This window comes from Mus musculus, chromosome 9, assembly GCF_000001635.26.
Source record: "Mus musculus strain C57BL/6J chromosome 9, GRCm38.p6 C57BL/6J".
Classification (NCBI taxonomy): domain Eukaryota; kingdom Metazoa; phylum Chordata; class Mammalia; order Rodentia; family Muridae; genus Mus; species Mus musculus.
In genome coordinates this window covers 115,174,179-115,196,158 of record NC_000075.6, presented here as the reverse complement: position 1 = coordinate 115,196,158, position 21,980 = coordinate 115,174,179, and the positions used below count along the sequence as shown (strand labels likewise).

At 46.6% G+C, this 21,980-nt stretch overlaps 1 protein-coding gene and 1 long non-coding RNA gene across 10 annotated transcripts in view; one reads left to right on the top strand and one right to left on the bottom strand.

Annotated features, from left to right (window-relative positions):
• Window positions 1–21,980, bottom strand: part of Osbpl10 (oxysterol binding protein-like 10) — a 254,789-nt gene that overhangs the window by 37,115 nt on the left and 195,694 nt on the right. For 8 of the 9 annotated variants that reach the window (XR_003948042.1, NM_148958.3, XM_006512371.3 and 5 more), the window contains one exon: window positions 20,077–20,231. Coding sequence is in view for 8 of the 9 variants with exons in the window: in NM_148958.3 (NP_683761.2) it covers window positions 20,077–20,231 (155 nt within the window). In the remaining variant the exon portion in view is untranslated. Of the gene's footprint in view, window positions 1–17,842; window positions 18,062–20,076; window positions 20,232–21,980 lie in introns of those variants that run through there. The other variant, XM_006512377.3, reaches the window with a different exon arrangement.
• Window positions 10,058–17,732, top strand: Gm4665. Its single transcript, XR_379922.4, has 3 exons — window positions 10,058–10,353; window positions 15,448–15,632; window positions 17,665–17,732. It is a non-coding gene; the product is annotated as a predicted gene 4665 (long non-coding RNA).

Below are 21,980 nucleotides of genomic sequence, written 5' to 3'. Positions count from 1 at the left end.
TATGTGTGTTTATGTGTATATCTGTGTGTGGTGTGTGTGTGTGGTATATATGTGCGGTGTGTGTGTGTATGTGCTTGTGCCTATATGTATGTGTGTTTGTGCCTGTATGTACACACATGTATGTGCTCACCTGTGCACATGGAGGTTTGAAGCAGTGACAAGTGTCTCACTCACTCTCCACTTTACTTTATGAGGCAAGGTCTCTCACAGTAAATCTGAAGCTCATTTTACACAAACTGGATGTCCCCACCCCCTCCCCAGGGAGCTGCCCTCCCCTGCCCCCTTCCCAGGGAGCAGCCTGCCTCTGACTTCCCAGGACCAGGGTGACAGGCACATGTGGCCTGCCAGTCAGCTTTTTACATGGATGCAGGGGACTCTGAACTCCCGGCTGTCAGGCTCACACAACACGCACTCTGCCCACTGAGCTGTCTCCAGGGCTCCAAAGCTCCAGTGATTCTCAGGGAAGAAAAGGAAAGAAAGGAAAAAGCAACCTTAAACCAAACAACCCCAATAATGGCCATTATGACTCTAAATTCTAACTCATCCAGCACTGCTGTCTTGAACGGCAGGCATTTTTCTCTGCTTTTTAATTCGCATCATATGTGTATATTTTTCTAGGTCCCAGTGATGCGGATTTCAGAAGGCTTCTCTGCCATTTTATTCAAATGTGAGTTGAGCAAATAATGTAAGTGAGTAATTACAGCGATTCACATGTTTCTGTGTTACCTCACTGCCATAAAACCCAAGTGAGGCCTGCTAGGCTAGGTCCTCTGCTTTAAAAGCTGGCACAGGCCTGTTCTTTGCCGATCTGCCCTGCCCTCCGACGCTTAGCTCAGGGAAAATTTCACAGGGAAAGTCTGTGAGGCAGCTCTCATTATCCTCAGTAACCCCACTAAAGTGCAATGACAGCATCCACAATCAAAAAGACAGAGAGTATCACCCTCGGCTGAGAGGGAAGGCCAAGGATTTTAAGGTCTAAATATAATCCAGGGGCTGTAGGGATGGCTCAGTGGTTAAGAGCACACTGTGCTCTGGCAGAGGACGCAAGTTCTGTTCCCAGAACCCATGGCCCCTGAGCTTCCAACACCTGTGCCTGTAACTCTCTCTCCCTCTCCCTCTCTCCCTCTCCCCCTCTCCCCCTCTCTCCCTCTCTCCCCCCCTCTCTCACTCTCTTTCCCTCTCTCTCTCTCTCTCTCTCTCTCTCTCTCTCTCTCTCTCTCTCTCTCTCTCTCTCTCTCTTTTCAAGACAGGGTTTCTCTGTATAGCTCTGGCTGTCCTGGAACTCACTTTGTAGACCAGGCTGGCCTCGAACTCAGAAATCTGCCTGCCTCTGCCTCCCGAGTGCTGGGATTAAAGGTGTTCACCATCACTGTCTGGCTATTTGTTGTTGGGAACACATATATACACATAAACACACATACAAACACATACACTAAAAACACTTCACCATGCAAACCTGCCCAGCTAAGTTCAATTCCTGAAATCCACATGGTATAGAGAACAGACTCCCAAAGTTGTCCTGTGACCTCCCCATGTGTCACACACACACACACACACACATACACACACACACACACACACACAGAGTAATAATAAATTACATTTTAAAACATTAAAAAAGTAAAAGTAAGAGAGGTCTGGAGAGATGGCTCAGTGGTTAAGAGCACTCACAGCTCCTCCAGAGGTCCTGGGTTCAATTCCCAGCTCAACATGACAGGGATTAAAGGCGTGCGCCACCATGCCCGTCTCTCTCTTACACACAGAATATACAACACTTCTTTTGAAACTGGCAGTTAATTGATATTTTTGTTTTATTATCCACAACACAATGCCTTTAAAAAAAAAGTGTAACTTCTTTCATCAAGGGTCACTTTTTAGAAATGACTGTTTTCCTAGGGACTGGAGAGCTAGCTCAGTGGTTAGAATGTTTACTCCACAGCCAGGAGGACCTGAGTTCAAACCCCTGACACATAGAAAACGCCAGATGTGACAGCATACACTTGTAATACCAGAAGGGTTCCTGGGGCTCCATGGCCAGCCAGCCTATAGGTAAATTTCAGGCTGGTGGGAAACCCTGCCTCAAAAAAACTGAACAAAATCCCAAGGTACATAGAGGTAGATAAAGGAAGGATGCTCAAATCTGACCTCTCTCTTTCCTCTCTCTCTTTCTCTCTCTCTCTCTTTCTCTCTTTCTCTCTCACACACACAAAACTATTTTTTTTTAACCTGACAAACTGGATGAAAACTAACAGCATCAGACTCTGAATGAAACTGTAGGTCCAAATGGAACCTTGCAAATTTGCCTCAATAGTCACTATGTGCTTTTGAGCAAGGCTTGGAGCCAACAAGAAGGGTGATGGGCAGAAAGCAAGGTTGTCTCAGGAGTGGACAGGGAGATTCTGGCCAGAGGGTCCCAGGACTGTCATAACTCCACAAAGAACAGCCACCATGTCCACCTGCCCAGCCCAGCTCACTTTAGTTTCCTGCCCCTAGAGAGACACCGAAAACTCTGGGGCTTAACTAGAAGCTAAGTCAAGTTACACAAGGTTGTAAGGAGAGCTGGCTTTGAAAGCCACCTGTTCTTGGGACTGTCACACAAATCCCTTTCAGAGGTGACTTTGATCCTTGTGATCTGACCTTTATGAACAAGCAAACCCTAAATGCAGAGAACAGGCTGGTCTGCCTTGCCACAAACTTCCAGCTTTAGCGTATAAAAAAACATTATCAGGAGCAAGAAGATGCCAGCTACTAAAAACACTTCACCATGCAAACCTGCCCAGCTAAGTTCAATTCCCGAAATCCACATGGTATAGAGAACAGACTCCCAAAAGTTGTCCTGTGACCTCCCCATGTGTCACACACACACACACACACACACACACACACACACACACACACACACACAGAGTAATAATAAATTACATTTTAAAACATTAAAAAAGTAAGAGAGGTCTGGAGAGATGGCTCAGTGGTTAAGAGCACGCACAGCTCCTCCAGAGGTCCTGGGTTCAATTCCCAGCTCAACATGGCAGCTCAAAATGGTCTGTAACTCTGTTTCTATGGCATCTGGCGCCCCCTTCTGGCCTTGCTAGCACCAGGCATACACACAGTACATACATGTAAGCAGAACACAAATACACATAATAAAATAAAATACTTTTTCAAACAATTAAAGGAATTCTTAGAAAACATCAACCAGAATGTAGCAGACAACCCAACAGGAAAGAATACAAAGGAGTCCAAAGACAAGGCCTGTGGCTGTAGCTCCGTGAGACTCAGGGTTCGAGCCCCAGTGTTGCCGAATAAATAACTAGATGTTAAAAAGCTAGAAAATGAACAAAGTCAAGTGGTTAATAAATATGTAAGAGTAGGCCTAAAACTTTATTCATAATTATAAAGATATAAAGTAAAAATAGGATACTGTTTCTCCCCTAAAGGGACAGTTAATTCCTCTGCATTAGTTTTTGGAGGAGATTACATTCTTGTTAGCTGTTTGTCTGATGTTTTGTTCTGAATGAGGGTCCAGGCTGGTCTCAAACTCCCAGCCATCCTCCTGCCTAAGCCTCACCACCAGGTCCGGCTCTGATGTGTGTTCACTGCTGGCAAAGGGAGAGGGCTCCTCGTCGTGCTGGAGAGCGTCCCTTTGAACTCAGCACAGTCTACTGGTTATCATACAGGTACTTGTGTTACTTAGAGTTTCTCTATGTTCAGTGGCTGGAACGTTCTTCTGTGGAAGAAAGGTTCGCATGACAATGACTTAGGGAAAGCAGGACAGCTCAGTTCTCCTCCCGGAGCCTGATTAAATCAAGCAGGTTTAATAAAATGGGAGCCATTTTCACAAATCAGGAAGCTATGGACTGATAAAAAGCTGTGTAGCTGCATGGATGACCCACAGGTGTTGTGTGGACATGGTAAGAGAGCTGGCATGCACTGTTAAAGGCCACGAAGGGTGAGAAAGCCAGGGATGGTGACACACGCCTTTAATCTTAGCACTTGGGAGGCACAGGCAGGAAGATCTCTGTGAGTTCTTCGGTTGGCCAGCCTTGGTCTACATAGGGAGTTCCAGGCCAGCCAGGGTGGCATAGTAAGACCTTGTCAATTAAAAAAACCCAAAAACAACAACAACAACAAAAAAAAAAACCTAAGAAGCCATAGGACATTATCTACAGGGTGAAAAAGGGTGAAAAGGTTTTTCTTTTTTTCTTTAAAGATTTATTTATTTTATGTATATGAGTACACTGTAGATGTTTACAGACACACCAGAAGAGGGCATCGGACCCCATTGCAGATGGTTGTGAGCCACCATGTGGTTGCTGGGAATTGAACTCAGGACCTCTGGAAGAGCAGTCAGTGTTCTTAACCACTGAGCCATCTATCTCTCCAGCCCCCGTGAAAAGGTTTTTTTAAAGGAAAAAATGCTAGTGAGTTGGGTTACCTGTTTAATCTCCCAGGAGAGTCACACCTGCTAGAGGTAAGGGTCGAAACTTTTCACCCCTCACTCCCTACAAGTTCCGTGCTAGAGCTGATCAATGTGGCTAGTAGCCCAGGCTGGCCTCTACCTTATCATATAGTTGTGGGCGGCATTGAACTTCTGACCCTCCTGTCTCCACCTCTGTTGTGCTAGGATGTTAGGCATATGCCAGCATGCCCAGTGTAGACAGTGCTGGGACTCAATCCAGGGCTCCCTGGATGCTAGGCAAGGCCTGGATTAGTTGAGCTCAAGGCCTTGCAAGAATTTTAAAAACCTTCCCTTCCCCTGCCAACTGCAGGCAGTATGAATGATCGAAGACAGTTATGGTTTTGTATCTAGGTTATCACTGAGGCTATCGGAAGGAGAGGCTGTTGATGGGAGTGACAAGCCATGGCAGACTGAGGAACAACTTTAAAAAGAATGTCACTGTGTAAAAAGAAAAGTAATCAAAGCTAGGTTTTTCTTTCTTCTTCTTCTTTTCTTTCTTCTAGTAACAAGTCCAGCTGAGCTTAGCTGACTGCTTTCCTCAAGGGGAGACATTTATTGACCGACTCCTTTCTGAGCCAGGGTCGATTCTGGCTTTATTAGCACAGTACATTAACACACTGGTGAACAGGAGCGACCTTGCACACTGTAAGAGGCTTTGGATATCCATGACCCCCCCACCCCCCCAAACCAGACTGTGTTTTGGGTTACAAGGCATTGGAGAATCAGAGTTGCAAATGAAAGAGGGAGAACTGTGGGTGTAGCATAGTGGTAGAGTGTTAACCTAGCATGCAAGAAGCCCTTGGTTCTATCCCTAGCACTGAGCAAGCCAGAGGTGGTATTGTACAACTGTCAGGGAGATGAGAAATTCAAGGTCTACTTGGTCAGCACAGGCTATTGAGACTCAAATGAAATGAGTGGGGAGGAAGGAGGCAGGCTTGCTGAAGCAAGAAAATCTAGCTCTCAGGACCCATGAAAGGGCCACAAGTCAAGGGCACAGGAAAGACTGGGAACGCCAAGGCAACAGTGTTCACACAAGTCACAAGTTCATTTCTCTACGCTCTGGATTCTTCAACTGCACTCACCTAAGACAAGCTGTGAAGTCAGCGAGGGCTGCACGCCTGAGTGTGTGTGGAGGGGGGCAGGGCGGGTCTGCACTGCTCACTGGCCTGGCAGAGGGGGAGGGTAGAAATCTTAGAAAAGCCACCGAGTCAAGGAAAACCAAACGCTTTTTATGACAAAATGAAAGGGCTATGCAGAAGAAACCATGTTGGCCTACCTTAGTAAATAAAGCCGTGTCAGTGTTAACGGTCAATACAGCCTAGGATCACCCGAGAGTCTCAGCTGAGTAATAGCCTTTATCAGGTTGGTCTGTGAATATGTCTGTGAGGAAGCAGCTTGTCTTCATTGATGTAGCAGGGCCCCAGTCCACTGTGGGCAAGCCAGCAAGCAGCGTTCCTTCATGGTTTCTGTTTTAGGCTGCTGCCTTGAAGTCCTGCCCTGACTTCCTTTGATGGTAATATAAGGTCAATAAATCTTTCCTCCCCAAGTTGCTTTTGGTCGGTGTGCCTTATCAAAGCAACAGAAAGAAGTTAGGACAGAAGCCCTTTGATGACACACACCCTATGAAACTGGTGGTAGTGTTGATGCCCGTCAGACTACTGAGCCTCGGAAACCCAGAATATCCAACCCACGAACCCCAGAATATCCTACCCACTCAATATCCACAAACAGGGATAAGGCAGGGGGCCAAACAGCCATTCTAATAAGGTTGGGTTCCTGCTGAGTGGAAATGTGGGACCTCTTGATGGAGAATTGGCGCCGTTACCTCTTATCAACTGCGTGCTCACATTCCTTGGCAGGCACAAATGGATTTGGCCCCAAGGGCCCTGTCAATCTCCGTACATGGGAGAGAAGAAGACACCACCATGTTGATCCCTCACCTAGGAACAACTTAAAGAGACACTTCTATACCCAAATGCATGTCAGAAGAGAGCAGTAACTGATACTTCATTCCTCCATTTTCAGACATGCAGTTATTTTGCTGATTACCCCATGTGTCCTCTAAAGATGGCAAGGGACTTTGTAACACCTCAAAGGGTCCAAATTATATCAAACAGTCTCTGTCCTTTCTAATGTTACCATGTAGCCTTAAACCTGATATGTACCCGAGGCTGGCCCCGAACTCCTGATCCTCCTGCCTCCACCTCCTAAAGCCAGGGATTACAGCGATATACCACCACTCCGGGCTGTCACATGGTGTCTTATGCCCCATGGGTTGACTGCTTCTTTCATGAACCGTGCTCTCAAAGATTATGAAACAAAGGGTGTTGTGAAGGCTGGTGTGGACTTGGGGTAGATAGCTCAGGGGCTAAAGGGCTTGCAGCAAAAGAATGAGGACTGGAGTTTGAATCCCCAGCACCCATGGAAATGTTGGGCAGCTACACTTCCACATGCAATTACAGCCCTTGGGAGGTGGGAAGAGGGATCCCCAGAACAAGCCAGTTGATTAGACCCCAATCAGTGAGCTCTGGGTTCAACTGAGAGCCTGCCTCAATATATAAGGTAAAGTATGACCAAGGAAGACCCCTGATGCCAGTCGATGGCCCCGCATACACAGACGCCTGCACACACACATACATGCACCTACACACATGCAAACACACCCAGCTATTGTGAGGCAGGAACTAGAGTGTATATAACCTCTGCCGTGCTTGCTCAGAGCCCTTGAGAGCGACTTCCCTTCCCTTCTGCAGGACACTAAGAGCCCCCACTCACTAACCTCACAGAGTGATGCCTGCAGTGGCCAAGCACATCCCCACAGTGATGGCTTCTGTAAGAGACACCACTCTGAGGGAAAGTTCAATGCTAAAAAAGGCATCTCCCTGGATGCAGGCAAACAGAATAGCTCCTTCTTACACACCATACGGGAAACTGACCAGCATGAGAAAGGTATACCTCCCCCAAAGGCCTCGTTCTCTCTGAATTACACAATGCATTTCCTCTAATGACAAGCTGGCCCTGCTTACTGGGAGGCACCCCACTGGAAAGCAGATATCTGGAATCCAAAACAGCTTGTCCGAAAAGGAGGTCATTCCTGTGTTTATCTATTTCCAGGGTAAAAATATCTTTATAATAACGAGTTGATATTTCATACCTTCGATGGAAGTGGGCTCTTTCCTTCCACCATGGGGGCTCCAGGGATCAAACTTAGGTTGTCAGGATGAGTGGGAAGTGCTCTTACCTGCTGGGCAATCTTCCTAGTCAAATTTGATATTACCCCTACTCTCCCACCCTGTGTGTGTGTGTGTGTGTGTGTGTGTGAGAGAGAGAGAGAGAGAGAGAGAGAGAGAGAGAGAGAGAGAGAGAGAGAGAGAGAGAGAGAGAGAGGATGCATGTATGTGTATACAGAGGCCTGTCTCAGCTGTTGTTCCTCAAGAGCCAAAGAGGCTGGGGTGACCTACTAGTAAGCCCCCAGGCATGCACTTGTCTCCCCCTCTCCAGCTCTGGGGTGACCCCTACACCTCTTTTATGTGGCTTCTTGGGGGACAGAACCCAGATCTTCACGTCTGCATGACCAACAATTTTCTGTCTGAACTCTCCTCAGTTGAGATTCATTCATTTTAAAACAACTACAGAGACCAAACATATGCCCCTTTCCCATTCTTTCGGGAGGAAAACCAGCCCTGCTGAGAGGATGCAGGAAGGGATTCAGGGCCGGATAATGAGGCCCTGCGTGGGCCTGACTGACAGAGTTCCATTTCCACCCATGCTTAGGAATTCCTTTTCCTTCGGGTAGCTGACTTCTGCATCTTATCCATATCAGTGAGGAGGCTTTTAGTTAGGACTGTGAGAGCCAATAAAGAGGAAGGAATGACGAAGTCGGGGCTGGGGAGAGATGGCTTAGTTGGTAAAGTGTTAATTCTGCAACCTGAGGACTGAGTTTAAGTCCCAGTACCCAAGTCAAAAAAAAAAAAAAAAAAGTCAGTCATTGTGGTGTGGTCTTGTAATCCTAGACTGGGAAGACAGAGATAGGTGGACGTCTGGGGCTCCCTGGCTGGCCAGCCTCGGCTACTAGGTGAGATCAAGGCTAATAAGAGATGCTGTCTCAAAAAGCAAGGTAAATAGCACCTGAAAAATGACTTCTAAGGCTGTCTTCTGACCTACACACACACACACACACACACACACACACACACACACACACACACACACACACACACACACAGATACACAAATACATATGTGCACCCATGTGCAGACACACAGAAAGGATGGTGTGCAATGGCACAGAAGCTATACGTGGTGAGAAACTGAAGAAAGGACCCAGGGGTAAGGGGAGGGGCGAATGCACATTAGAGAAGGGAGGAGCCGGTGACAGAGCATCCCACAAGCCCTGATGACTCTCTCCTCACAGAGCCGACCCCCCAACTCAGCTCTAGCTATGCAGAGCCAGATATGGTCCTGAAGGGTGAGGACAGGATTGGCAGTCGGGGGAGGGGGATGTGCAGATGCTAGAAAAGAGGCCATGCTGGGATGGGCAAGATGGCGCAGCCGGAAAAAGCACTAACTGCCAAGCCTGACAACCTGAGTTCAAACCCCAGAGATCCACGTGGAGAGAGCCGAGTTCTGCACGCCATTCTCTGACCGCCATACGTGAGCTGCGGCACACACCACCGACGTGTGCTCACACAAAATAGATGGTAATAAAGGAAGCGGCTATTATTTCCACGTTAAGAGCAATACCTGCTGGAACTCACAACAGTCCCCAGTTCACACACACATGTGCACACGTGTGCACACGTGTGCACACACACACACACTGCTTCCTGCCTAGGTGCTCCCAGCTACCATCAGTGCTGCAAACCCCCAAATTTATAATTATGATTTAGCAGCTGGAGAGGTCCTGCAATGCTACAGAACTCAATTCAAACTGCAAAAGGGGGATGCAGGCCTTCATTGATTGAATCGGGCAAAGCCTGCAGTTGAGACAGAAAAACACTTGGCTCCTTTCTCCCGTAACGTTCTTTCCCCTAGATCATAAATCGCTGAGCGCTGACTTTCCATCTTTGAAAAGTGAATGTGATGAGAGCCAGCCTGTAAATCACTTCGGGAATACTTATTCATCATGGGCAAATAAAAATGTGAGCTACTCAGTGGGTGGGAGGCTGTTCTCTACTGCCACGACCCGACCCGATAGGTCTAGGCCAGCAAGGGTAAGGGGACAGTGGTGAGGCTGGGGGCGTAGGGAGGGGTTACAGCAAGGACACTCAACAGTAGGAAATGTTGCCTACCACATCGCTACAATCTCTTCAGCGCTTCCCCTCTTGTTCACAGCTGTGTTCCAGGCCACAGGATTGAAGCAGAGGAAAAGGAGGAAGAGGAAAAAGAGGGGAGACACCGTATACAACAGTGGGCAACCAAAAAGCCCTTTTCATTCACCGGTGTCAGGGAGCTTACTCCTCTGGGGACTGCAGCAAGGTGGCAGAAATTGTTGTTCTTGATGCCTGACTTTTCGTAAGGCCACAGCTCACAATGGCCAAAAATCCAAGGTGACTGTGTTCCCAGCACTCTGATGGGTGCTCTCATCACAAAGCCATACTGTCCCAAGGGGTAGGGGGCACAGAGAGGTGACATGGTGAACACTCCCCAAAGACTCACTTGACCCAGCACCAAGCTCACTGAGATCCCCAGACACATGCCACCAGCCAGGGAGTGACTTAGAACCCACTCGGTTCCTCTGGTTAAAGCAATGCCTGGCTAAGACGGCTGACATCATCGCCACATACAGGAAGGAAGGAAGATGTGGGAGCAGAGAGGAAGAGGACCTAGAGGGTGAAGCATCAATGGAGAGCAGTCTCCCAAAGCAATAGCGGGGAACGCAGCCATGCCTGTAGGTAAGAGACTCGTGGGCTGCCAGATGTCAATGACATCCTGCAGGCCTCCATGGGCAAAGCGCTTGCCTGATGTGCGTGAGGCCCTGGGTTCGATCCCCAGCCCGCTACAGTGGTGTTGGGTTGTTGCTTTCCATCACATGGGAGGGGGAAACTGTAGACTCACCAGTTCAGGGTCATCCTCGGCTACCCTGTCTTTACTGCTCTAATGCTAAAATGCGAGCTACTCTGAGAACGGAATATTTGTTCCTCAAAACTGATGCAATGCTATTGTTTCTCTTTATATTATTCATGGAGGATTTGGGGGAAAAAATCTCATTTTTTTCAGTTTTTGGGATTGAACCCAGGGCCTTATCCGCACTTAGCAAGTGTTCCACCGCCAAGCTGTATACGACTTTTTGCTTTTTATTTTGAGGCAGGCTCGCACTAAGTTCTTAGGCCGTCCTTAAATTGATTCTGTAACCCAGACTGACCCAACGCTCCTGCCTCGGCTTCCTGGGTAGCTGGGATTATGGGCCTATAGACTGCTATTGAGGGTATCTTCAAAGGTTGACTATATGGATTTTGAGTGAAGCTTGGAGCCAGAGAATTTACCAGGCACATACGAGGCCCTGGACGCAATGCCCAGTACTACAAAGATAAAGTCTGCAAGATGTTTTCTGGCTTACTGAGCTGAGCCCAGGCTGGGAGGGAGAGCCAGCTGAGGCAGGAGTGGGTGCCAGAGGGGTTATGTGAAATCCTAAGGAGAGATGTATACCCCTCCGTACTCAGAGTACAGGGACTGTTGAGAAAGACAAGGGAGACTGAGGGCCGGTGGCCTTTCCTGCCTTCTCACAGGAAAGGACCAAATAAGCTGCCACACAGAAAAGTCTGCTGGCCTCTGGCTGACAGTGCCCCATAAACGATCAGACTGGAAAAGTGAACCAATGTTGGCTGCTCTTCCAAAGGACTTGAGTTCAGCTCCCATGGTGGTCAGAAGAATCTTTGAAGCTGGAGTTTCAGGCAGTTGAGAATCACCACACGGGTGCCGAGGCTTGAACCTGGGTCTCTGTAGGAGCAGCCAGTGCTCTTAACCCCCGAGTCATCTCTCTCGGCCCAGCTGCTCTCCGCTTTATTGTGGCAGGGTCTCTCTCTGAACCCACAGCTGCCTGATTCCAGCTAGTCTACCCACACTGTGGATTAAGGTTCCCAGACTTATCTACCTGCATTTCAGTCTGAGTATATTTTTGGAGTCATCTCTGCTGTAATCTGCATAAGCATGGAACGTACTGAGTTCATGAGGCCCCCAAGGAGGATGCTGCCTCGTGCCTTCACATTTAAGTGCCTTCATGTTTAAGACATGTATAGTTCTTCTTGCATGTTATTTTGCATGTTAGTCTGTTTCTGACTCTATTACATACAGAGATTTTGTTTGTTTGTTTGTTTGTTTGTTTGTTTAAGATAAGGTTGCATTCCAGAGCCCAGGCTGGTCTTAAACTTAAGGTGATCCCCGTCCTCTCTCAGCTTAACATTGCAATTATTAGCGTGTTTATTGAAGCATTTTTGTGTGTATGTCTGCCCATGTAAGCTTATAAACAATTTTAAACTTTAGTCCTCTTTCTCCTCACACCATCTCCTAGAGAAATGGCTTACGGTCCTTACCTTACCCAAGCCTAAATGCAATGCAGGGGTTAAAAGGATGGCTAACTGATCCTGATCCCGCTGTCTTAGTCATGGTTTCTATTCCTGCACAAACACCATGCCCAAGAAGCAAGTAGGGGAGGAAAGGGTTTATTCGTCTTACACTTCCACACTGCTGCTCATCACCAAACGAGGTCAGGACTGGAACTCAAGCAGGTCAGGAAGCAGGAGCTGGTGCAGAGGCCACGGAGGGATGTTACTTACTGGCTTGCTTCCCCTGGCTTGCTCAGCCTGCTCTCTTATAGAACCCAGGACTACCAGCCCAGGGATAGTACCACCCACAATGGGCACCCCCCCCCATACCCTTGATCACTAATTGAGAAAATGCTTTATAGCTGGATCTCGTGGAGGCATTTCCTCAGGGGAGGCTCCTTTCTCTAGGAAAGTAGCTTGTGTCAAGTTGACACACAAAACCAGCCAGCACACCACTTAAGTCTTCTATAAATATTGATTAAGAACACTTAAAAAATTAAAACAGGGTTTTACTGGCTGGTCCAGAACTCACTATGTAGGCCAGGCTATCCTCAAATTCACTGAGATCTACCTGCCTCTGCCTCCCAAGTGCTGGGATTAAAAGCGTGCACCATCACACCTAGCCCAAAACCTATGTATTTATCTTGTGTGTATTCAGGCATGCAGTGTTGCCATTCAGAGGTCAGAGGACAACTTTTTGGAAGGCCTGGGCTTGACAGCAAGCACCTTTACCCGCTGAGCCGTTTCTCCAGCCCCAGGTAGGCCAGTTTAAAACCCAGGGACAGGATTTACCACAAAGCCTGAAACGTGGAGGAGCTTAGCTTTTCTTTGTCATAGAGATAATTTGGGCTTATCGTTTCCTAGATGTGATAGAGCTATGCTTTCTTGCCATATAAACTTCCGTACGCTTAAACTTCCTAAAATCTATTAAAATGAAATATTGAGCACATTGAATGTGCTTCACAGAACATTGAAGTGTTCTGCGCACACCATTAAGGGATATCTGATCTTCTCAAGGAAGTCCTCTAGAGGGACAATAAACATCGAAACTAAAGACTTCAAAGCACACCCAGTGTTTACGTAAAGCAGTATTCATTAAGGCATGCGATAAAAGTTGGTTAAGTAACAAAAATTTTTATTTGCTACATAAATTTCTGTAAGGATTTTCTTCTAAAACAGACTCTAAAAAGAAATTAAATTTTACATTTTTCCCTTAGTATTCAAGGGCAATAGAAAGCAAGACATAAAAAAATGTTTTATGCTAATCAAGATGTATGATTTTAAGTACATTTGGAAAAGTAATACAAAGAATCTTTTTATAATTGCCTTGTAACATTTTTCTTGATATATGAAGGTTGACAAGAATAAGTTTTCTGAGATTCAAGTAACTCAATATATAGTTATAGACATAAAGTCAAAATACCTGAAAATGGTATTCATTAAAAATCCTTTTATGATCCAGATGTGATAGATCACCCCTTTAATCCCAATACTTAGGAGGCAGAAGCAGGTGGATCTCTGAGAGTTTGATGTCAGCCTGGTCTATACAATAAGTTCAAAGACAGCCAGGGCTACAAAGACAGATCTTGTCTTTAGTCAGAGCAACATAAACTTTTGTGAGCATATGTGGTAGCATATGTCTTTCATCCCAGCACTTAGGAGACAGAGACAGGAAAGCCTTTGTGAGTTTGATGCCAGCCTGGTCTACCTAGTGCTATACCACCCAGGTTTACCCAGTGAGACCTTATTCTTCTAAAAACTCATTTTATTAGATTACTGCTTTCCCAAGAATACTTTTATACTTCTGATTATAAACATTTAGAGCTATATTTAATTCCTCTGTGTGTGTGTGTGTGTGTGTGTGTGTGTGTGTGTGTGTGTGTGTGTGTGTGTGGCTATGTGCATTTGAGAGCATGTGCCTTTGGAGGCCAGAAAGGGCATCAGCTCTCCTGGAGCTGGAGTTGCAGGTGGTTGCTGCCTGGTGTGAGTGCTGGAGATGGATCCCAGGTTCTCTGCAAGATCAGATACTCCTAGCCACTGAGTTTTCTCCGGTCACAACATAAGATTTTATCATTAAAGCTATGATACACATCAAATCATGAATAGATATGTTTGCCAAAGAGCTTTACGTTCATGTGATATTTCCTCTCTGCAATGGGTGCTAACCCTGACCAGCAGCATGAAGCAGCAGAGTCAGCTTTGGTAGGACTCCGTGTGCAAAGGAAGGGTCATCGAAGCTACCAGGAAAAGAGAGAGCCGACTCTCTGCAGTGGAGGGCAATTAAATCTTTAAAAAATTATTTGCATCAGATTCTCAGAGAAACTTCTACAGTGCTTTTTATTTGGAAAACTTAAAATGTATATTCAAAAGGTTAAAACTTAAAAGCTTGGCCCCGTATGCAGAGGCCGTTTGTGTGGTTTCTGACCTTTGCTCCATAAGAAATACACTAATATACTAATATTCTATCAGTGTTGAGATGGCCTGCTTCTGCTGTTAGACGGTGACGTTGTTAATCAACAGTATATATTATTATTGTTATAATAAATGTCATATCTTAATATTTAATATATGTGTGGTGTTTGAGCCTCTGTGTGGTATGTGGTGTATGGGCCCAAGTGTAGTGTGTGATATGTGGTGTGTTGGTGTGTGGTTCCGTGTGTGGTGTGTAGGACTGTGTGTGTTGTATGGTATATGCTGTGTGATCCCATATGTGGTCTGTGGGCCTGTGTGTGGTGTGTGGTCCTACGTGTGTTATGTTATGTGGGTCTGTGTATGTTGTGTGGTGTGCGGGCCTGTGTGTAGAAGTCGTCAGGTGTCCCTGTCACTCTCTGCCTTGTTCCCTTGAGGCAGGGTTTCTCTCTGAAACGACAGCTTGTGGTGTTTCTCAGCTGGGCTGGCAGCCAACAGGCTCCAGACCCTCTCTGTTCTCCCCTCACCCCAGTACTGGGCCAAAGGCGTGCCTTGTTCTGAGGGTGCTGGAATCCAAACTCTGCCTTCACGGTTTTGTAGCCAGGGCTCTTAACCAGTTGCTAAGCTATGTCTCCAGACCCAGACTCACATTTTCAATGATTTACGATTATTTTGTGCGTGTGTTGGTGCGGGCGCGCATGCTGGGGTCAGAGAGAAACTCCTGTTGCCTTTTCCCTTCCGCCATCAGAGTCACACTCGGGTCACAGGCTTTGGCAACGGGTGCTTTTCTCTGCTGAGCTACCCCACCAGACATGAGCTCAAGTCTTAAAGTTGCTAATATGTAGGGTAAAAAATATTCTTATGCTATACATAGTAGCACCTGCCCACGTGTCATGGAAGTACTATAACTTCTATATGAGTCCCAGACAAGCATCAGCATGGAAATGACATTGAGAAATTGGTTCTTCCCTCCCCCCACCCCCCAATGATTTCCAGATCTGTTAACAAACCAGATAATTCTGTGCATCCCAACAGGCTTCGTGCTCCCAAATGGACCGAGACAAAAAGATACGGAGACAAAAGCTCAGATCCTGTGCTTGTCACTGATGCTAAATGCTTACGACGGTAACAGAGAGCCTGCAGCAGCGATGTGGATTTATAGAAACCAGAGCCCCTCCGTTGGCAGAAGGCTATGAGGAAATGCATTGCTTACACATGAAGTAAGAGCTTAATAATTGTGACTTAAAACAATTGTCATTTAGAATATTTAAACCCTAAAGGCTTGGTTTGATTTACCTTTCTGTTCCTTATCCAAAACCTAAATTAAAAAAACTAAAAACCCAGATGATTTAAAGCGCTGCACTTGCTGGGGTGATTGCTCTAAAGAGACCGGAATTTCACCTAATGCTCTGTGGGCAGGGGGAGGCTGGAGTCTGGTGGCAGCCAGGAGTACCTTGCCGTGCACAGGAAATTTCACACAGTTCTAGAAACACACAGTAGGACCACCTTGCAGAACCAATAGAGCTGAGACAATGAAGGGGCCCTTCAGGGGTTACTCTGTATGTAACTCCAGTAAAATCTGGTTTACTAAGCCGCCCACCCAGATGGAATCGCTTCCTCCATCTGTGTCCTGTCTGGGCGCACAGCTGTCCCGTTACATCCACCCAGGGAAAACTAAGCAACAGACAGACAGGGCAAAGGCAAAGAGCCTCGGTGTCGCCCGCCTGTCTAAGACACACTGTTCCCAGAGAAGGGAGGCAGAATAAAACCTTCTACAAACCAAATGTGAATTTCAAATAGTGGTACAGAACCGTAAATTTGTTCTACTAATAAATAAAACCGGGCCCCTAACTCATTTCACGATGGAAGCCCACTTCATTCCTAGCATTTAATTGGTTCTTGCCCCAGCAGATCACGGGATTCCATGTCAGGGCACCACAGTCCCTTCGAGTGCGTGGATTCAACACACGCTGTTCTTGGCTTTGGTTCTGCTGGGAATTAAGCAAACTAAATTTGGAGATGCACGTGTGGGCCAGCACAATGGCTCAGAGGGTGTAAGGGTGCTTGCCACAAAGCCTAATGCCCTGAATTCAAATCCCTGGGCCCACAAGGCAGTAGGAGAGACCTGACTACCACAAATTGTCCTCTTACCTGAACACACAGCACAGCATGTGTCCCGTTCCCCCAACACACACTAAATAAATGTAAAAAAAGAAAATGCATGCGTTTTCTCCATATGTAAGTTGTTTTATGGTGAGCCAGAAACCAGTGAAGGAGATGGGCATATGTCTGCACCCTAATTATGACTCTGAAAGGCAGAGTGGATGACCAAAGCTATAATCAAGAAGAAAATGCTTTCCTTAAGCTAACGCACAATAGCTATAATCCTTAAACAGAGCTCTGGAGCATGGGAGTGTGTTCCTGCGTGTGTGGGTGTCTTCCTCCGGTGCTTTCTGCCTTATATCTTTGAGCCAGTCTTTCACTGGACCTAGGGCACATCAATAATACTATGCAGGCTGGCCAGCGAACCCCAGGGACCCTCCACTCTCCACCTCCCAGCACTGGAAATACAGATGTGCACCACCATGTCAGCTTTTCATGGGTGCTGGGGACTCAAACTCAGGCCCTTTTTCTTGAGTGACCACCACATTACCAAGTGAACCACCTCCCCAGATCCTTAAATTATTTCAATCAGGACCACTCACGGGAGTTAACTATATTCTCTATACCAACACAGGCGATGACCCAACAAAGCATCCAGCCTTGAGAAACTCCCTTCTTTTCTCCTGGGGATGCTTTCCCTGATTGTACAGGAGGAGGCAATGGTCACACTACGCTTCATCAGACAGGAGAGCTACTGGGTGGGTCTTGCTAGCTGCATCAACTTAATAAGGGGAGGAAAAAGACAAAGAACGTTGATCCAAAAGGAAATCTATATTCTGACCACTGGCCATTTGGATGTTGAGGATTCTCTGCCAGGGATGCCACTGAGGAAAAATGAGGGACCTTATAAGATAACTCTAATTCCATCTCTAAAATCATCACCACCTCACCCCACCACTCTAAGCCTTGCTCTACTTCAAGGGGTCACATGAGTGCATCTTACTTCGCTCTCACAAAAAGACCCAGGCAACAGTGACAACCAGAAATCAACAGCTCGTTCATATTAATAGCCAGACCTTTTCTTTTTCAGAAGACTTTTTAAAAAGCTGAACTGAGTAATTTTTGTTTGTTTGTTTGTTTGTTTGTTAGTTTTTAAACTGAGGAGTTGGAGAGATGGCTCAGCAAAAAGCACCTGCTGCTTCCTCGGGGGACTAGAGTTGGGTTCCCAGCATCCATGCCAGGGGACTCACAACTACCTGTAATCCTGCTCCAGGGGACCTCTACTGACATCCTCAGGCACACACATGCGTGGGAGCCCACTCTCACACACACACACATAAATCCTTTATTTAATCTCTAAGAAGTGCTGTTTGTCCCATGTGGAGGTCGGAGGAAAACCTGGAAGAGATGGTTGTCTCCGTTCATCTTGTGGGTCCTGGGATGAACTCTGGCTTAGTGGCAGACATCTCACCAGCCTCAGGAGCAGGAACAACAGATATGATCTTCTGCCAGTGCTACTGATGGGTGGCAGGAAGCAGCCTACAACCTTAAATAAAAGCAACAGGCTGGCCTCTACCTCTAGGGGACAGGGGACACAGCTACCTGGAAAAGGAAGAAGAAACATACAGGGACCCATACAACAAGAAAAAAATGGGTACCCCAGAACTTCTAGCATGTGAACTAGGCTCTAGTCTCTGAGACCCTGTACCTGGGAATGTGGCTGGGAATGAGGATATATAAACAAAGGATCATGGGAACTGAAGGACGACTCGGTGGTTGCTGCCAACCCTGACGACTCAAGGTAAATCCCTGAGACCCATATGGTAGAAGGAAGGAAATAACTCCCTCTGACCTCCACACATGCACTGTAGCATTTGTACACTCGTGTGCTCACACTCACAACCTCTATCTCACACACATTGAGTGAATGTAAGCTTAAAAAAAAAAGTCAATTTTAAAGTGGTCACAATGGATGAAGAGTTCTACTCTTCCAATTTCCCTTCGGAGTAATGTTTTGTGCACTCTATGGTATGCATAGCTCCAAGCACAACACTTCTTTGGGTGAATGGAGGGTGCCGGATGTATGTACGTATGTATTTTGTAATGCATTGTTTTGTGTAACATGGTGAACATGTGAAGGTCAGAGGACATTTCTGTGGGGACATTTCTCTCCTTACACCTTTTAGTTACATGGTTCAGGATTGGGCTGGAGTTGTCAGTCTGGCATGGAAGGTAATTTATCCACTGAGCCATCTTCATAGCTCTGTAATTTTTCTTAGCTAATTAACATACTCTCATGTAGCCCAGGCTAGTCCAGAACTTGCTATGTAGCCAAGGTTGACTTTGAGCCTTTGCTCCTTCCGCCTCCGCCTCCTAAGTATTGGGACTATAGGTGTGTGACATCATGGCCAGTCCATTGTGTTTTTACAAAATGCTTTTGTAATTACTCACCCTCAAACACCAACCAACCCGGTCTCCTGAAGGACACAGGGCTCCCAATCCAGTCACCAACACTGGCTGTAGCTCCCACATCAGCTGCATGTCACAGGCCAAAGTTCACAACCCTACTCACTCCAAACCCTGCTCAGGCCCCTTGAAGAAGTGGCTGAGATTTTCGTTAGCAGATGGCTCCTGCCTTTGTGAAATCTATGCCACTGAGTCACTGCCAAAGGGTATCAGATGGTGACGCTCAGAGAGGAACAACTGTTCACCACAGCTATCTTGTGGCAAAAGCTGTCCCAGGACTTTTGCCCTTTCCAGAGGAATATTGTGAGTCTCCCACAGCTTTCAGGCTAAAATGATTTTGATGGAGATTAAGAACTATCCCTAACGAATGATTCAAACCGGCCTTAGCCTGACTCAAGATATCACCTCAAGAGAATACACATATCAAACTATAATATACAAATACATATGCATCGCTCTTGACACAAAATAAATTTGGCAAGAGGAAGACAGCTCCTTCCAGTGGCCACTTAAGAGGCAGAATTAGGGACCAGAACTGTGGCAGGCAGGTAGATGGTGGAGTCCTTGCACCCTGCTGGGATCTGCCAGGTGGTCAATATTTGTGGGGGGTCGTTGTTCTGAGATAGAGCAGGGCAATCCCTGTGCAGCCTGAGACTGCTGCATATAATGCAGATGAGGACATCTCACCCCTGGCCTCCTGGAGGCATGCAGGAGCGTGGACAGCATGAACCATACAGAGAAGCCATAGCTCAGGGGAGCGGCATGGGGTCATACAACTGCTCCCATTATGCCAATAGGCATGTTCGACACTTTTAGTGTCTGTTAGAATTTCTCCCACTTCAAGTTAAAATGAGGTTCATTTCAATCAAAATCGGAGGCTCCTCATTGGTAGAATGGCAACTGGCTCCGGGCAGCTGCCAGATAGGACAGGGGTGAGTTCCAGGCAGGCAAGGAGCTGATTGTCTCTCCAAGGGATTCTTGCTTTTGATAACATGCCTCCTCTTAAAGCACGTAGCAGGCTATGAATGTACTCACTCGCTCTCTGGACAGGTGCTCACACAAGCAACGGGTGTGCTGGGAAAAGCCTCCGCTTACCTCTGGCTCCGGCTGTGAGTTGTGTTCCTCTTCTGCAGAGTTTGGTAGAATCGCCCATGTTATGTTGGCACTGGCGGAGGGTAGAGAGCCGAGGGTCCCATTTTTCAGTTGGTCTGTGGAATGTGACGTGGGCCCATGCCATCCCAGGATGGTCTCTGAAATAAAGAGCTAAAGTGACGCCAGATAGTCTCCAAAGCAAACACTTAGAGCTTGCAAAATATCCAACCTAGTCATGTGAGGGGATCCTTGTGACATGGACCCCGGGGCACACATGGCGTGGTCTGTTTTGAAGGAGGTACCTGACTCTGCATATAAGAGACATTTTCCTACAGCATCAGGACCAGGGTCATCACAGACTGGGAAGACACAATTGTCAAGCATCTTTCTCACTTTGACTTTCTCTTCTTCATGGCCTCTCGGTGAGCCTGGAGCTTCATCGAGGCTAGCTGAAAGAGCTCCAGGAATCCACCCGTCTCCATCTTCTCAGAGCAGACAATACAGATACACACTGCTGCACTCACACAGCTCTTTATGTGGGTGCCTAGCTCACACCCGAGTCCTCACCCTACTGTGGCCAGCACTTGACCAGAATCACCTCCAAATAACGAGTTTTACCAACATTATTTTCAACTCAAGAAAAAAATGTATAATATTTTACATTAAAGACATTATTATTCACAGTTCAGGAAAGATGTTCATAGTGTGGGCACAAACAGCTGCTCTTGTTGCCAGATGTGGGTAGCTGCGGTGGGTATTAAGAAGGTCAATCCTGATGGGCCAAAATGCCTGGTTCATTCTAGCAAGAAATAATTCTCCCCCCCTCCCGCCCCCCACATCAGCCCCACTTGCCCCAGCCTTATTCATTTTATGTATGTGAGTACACTGTCACTGTCTCCAGACACCAGAAAAGGACATCCCATTACAGATGGTTGTGAGTCACCATGTGGTTGCTGGGAATTGAACTCAGGACCTCTGGAAGAGCAGTTGATGCTCTTAACCGCTGTGCCATCTCTCCAGCCCGCAAGAAATAATTCTTACAAGTAGCAGCCTGCTAAGACAAAAGAATTCTCCTGATCTTCCTTTGATCTGCCCTATGAGGGGGGAAAAGATTTTCTCCTCCAATATGATTTTATTATTATCATGAAATATCTTTGAGCTTATTAATGAAGATGGGAATAATTACAGGTGGATTTCTTATATTTTTGGTTGTGAGTCTAGCCTCTCATGGCTAAGCCGTCTCTCCAGCCCCACAGGTGGATTTCTTTACCCCAGTCTGGCAAGGTGGATAAATAGGTAATTCAGCTTTCTTCCAGCCTGGAGATTCAGTTCCCCACCTATGAGCAGAGATAAATGGTGAGAGGAAAGATAGGCTGGGGGAGGGGCTGACTTATCCTTCAGGTCTCAGGTGTTCCATCCTCAAAGCAATCTTGTCCAACAGCATCCTTCCTGAACTTGCTCAGAGAAAAGTCCAGAAGTGGGCTAAATCTTTAGCACCCGAGAGAATCTGACTGGTGGACATAAAATAAGATAGCAGCAAAAATGGGTGTGTGTGTGTGTGTGTGTGTGTGTGTGTGTGTGGAGAGAGAGAGAGAGAAAGAGAGAGAGAGAGAGAGAGAAGAGAGAGGGAGAAAGAGAGGGAGGAGAGAGGAAAAGGGAGAGAGGGGAGAGGGAGAGGAGAGAGATAATGTATATGTGGGTGTGCATATGTGTATGTGTGTGAGTATATGTGTGTGTATATGAGTGCATGTATGTGTTTATGTTATGTGTGAATGTATGTGTGTATGTGTATGAGTGTGTATATGTGTATTGTGTGAGTGTGTATGTATGTATATATGTATATTGTGTGAGTATATGTATGTGTGTATGTGCGTGAGTGTATATGTGTATATACATATGTGTGTATA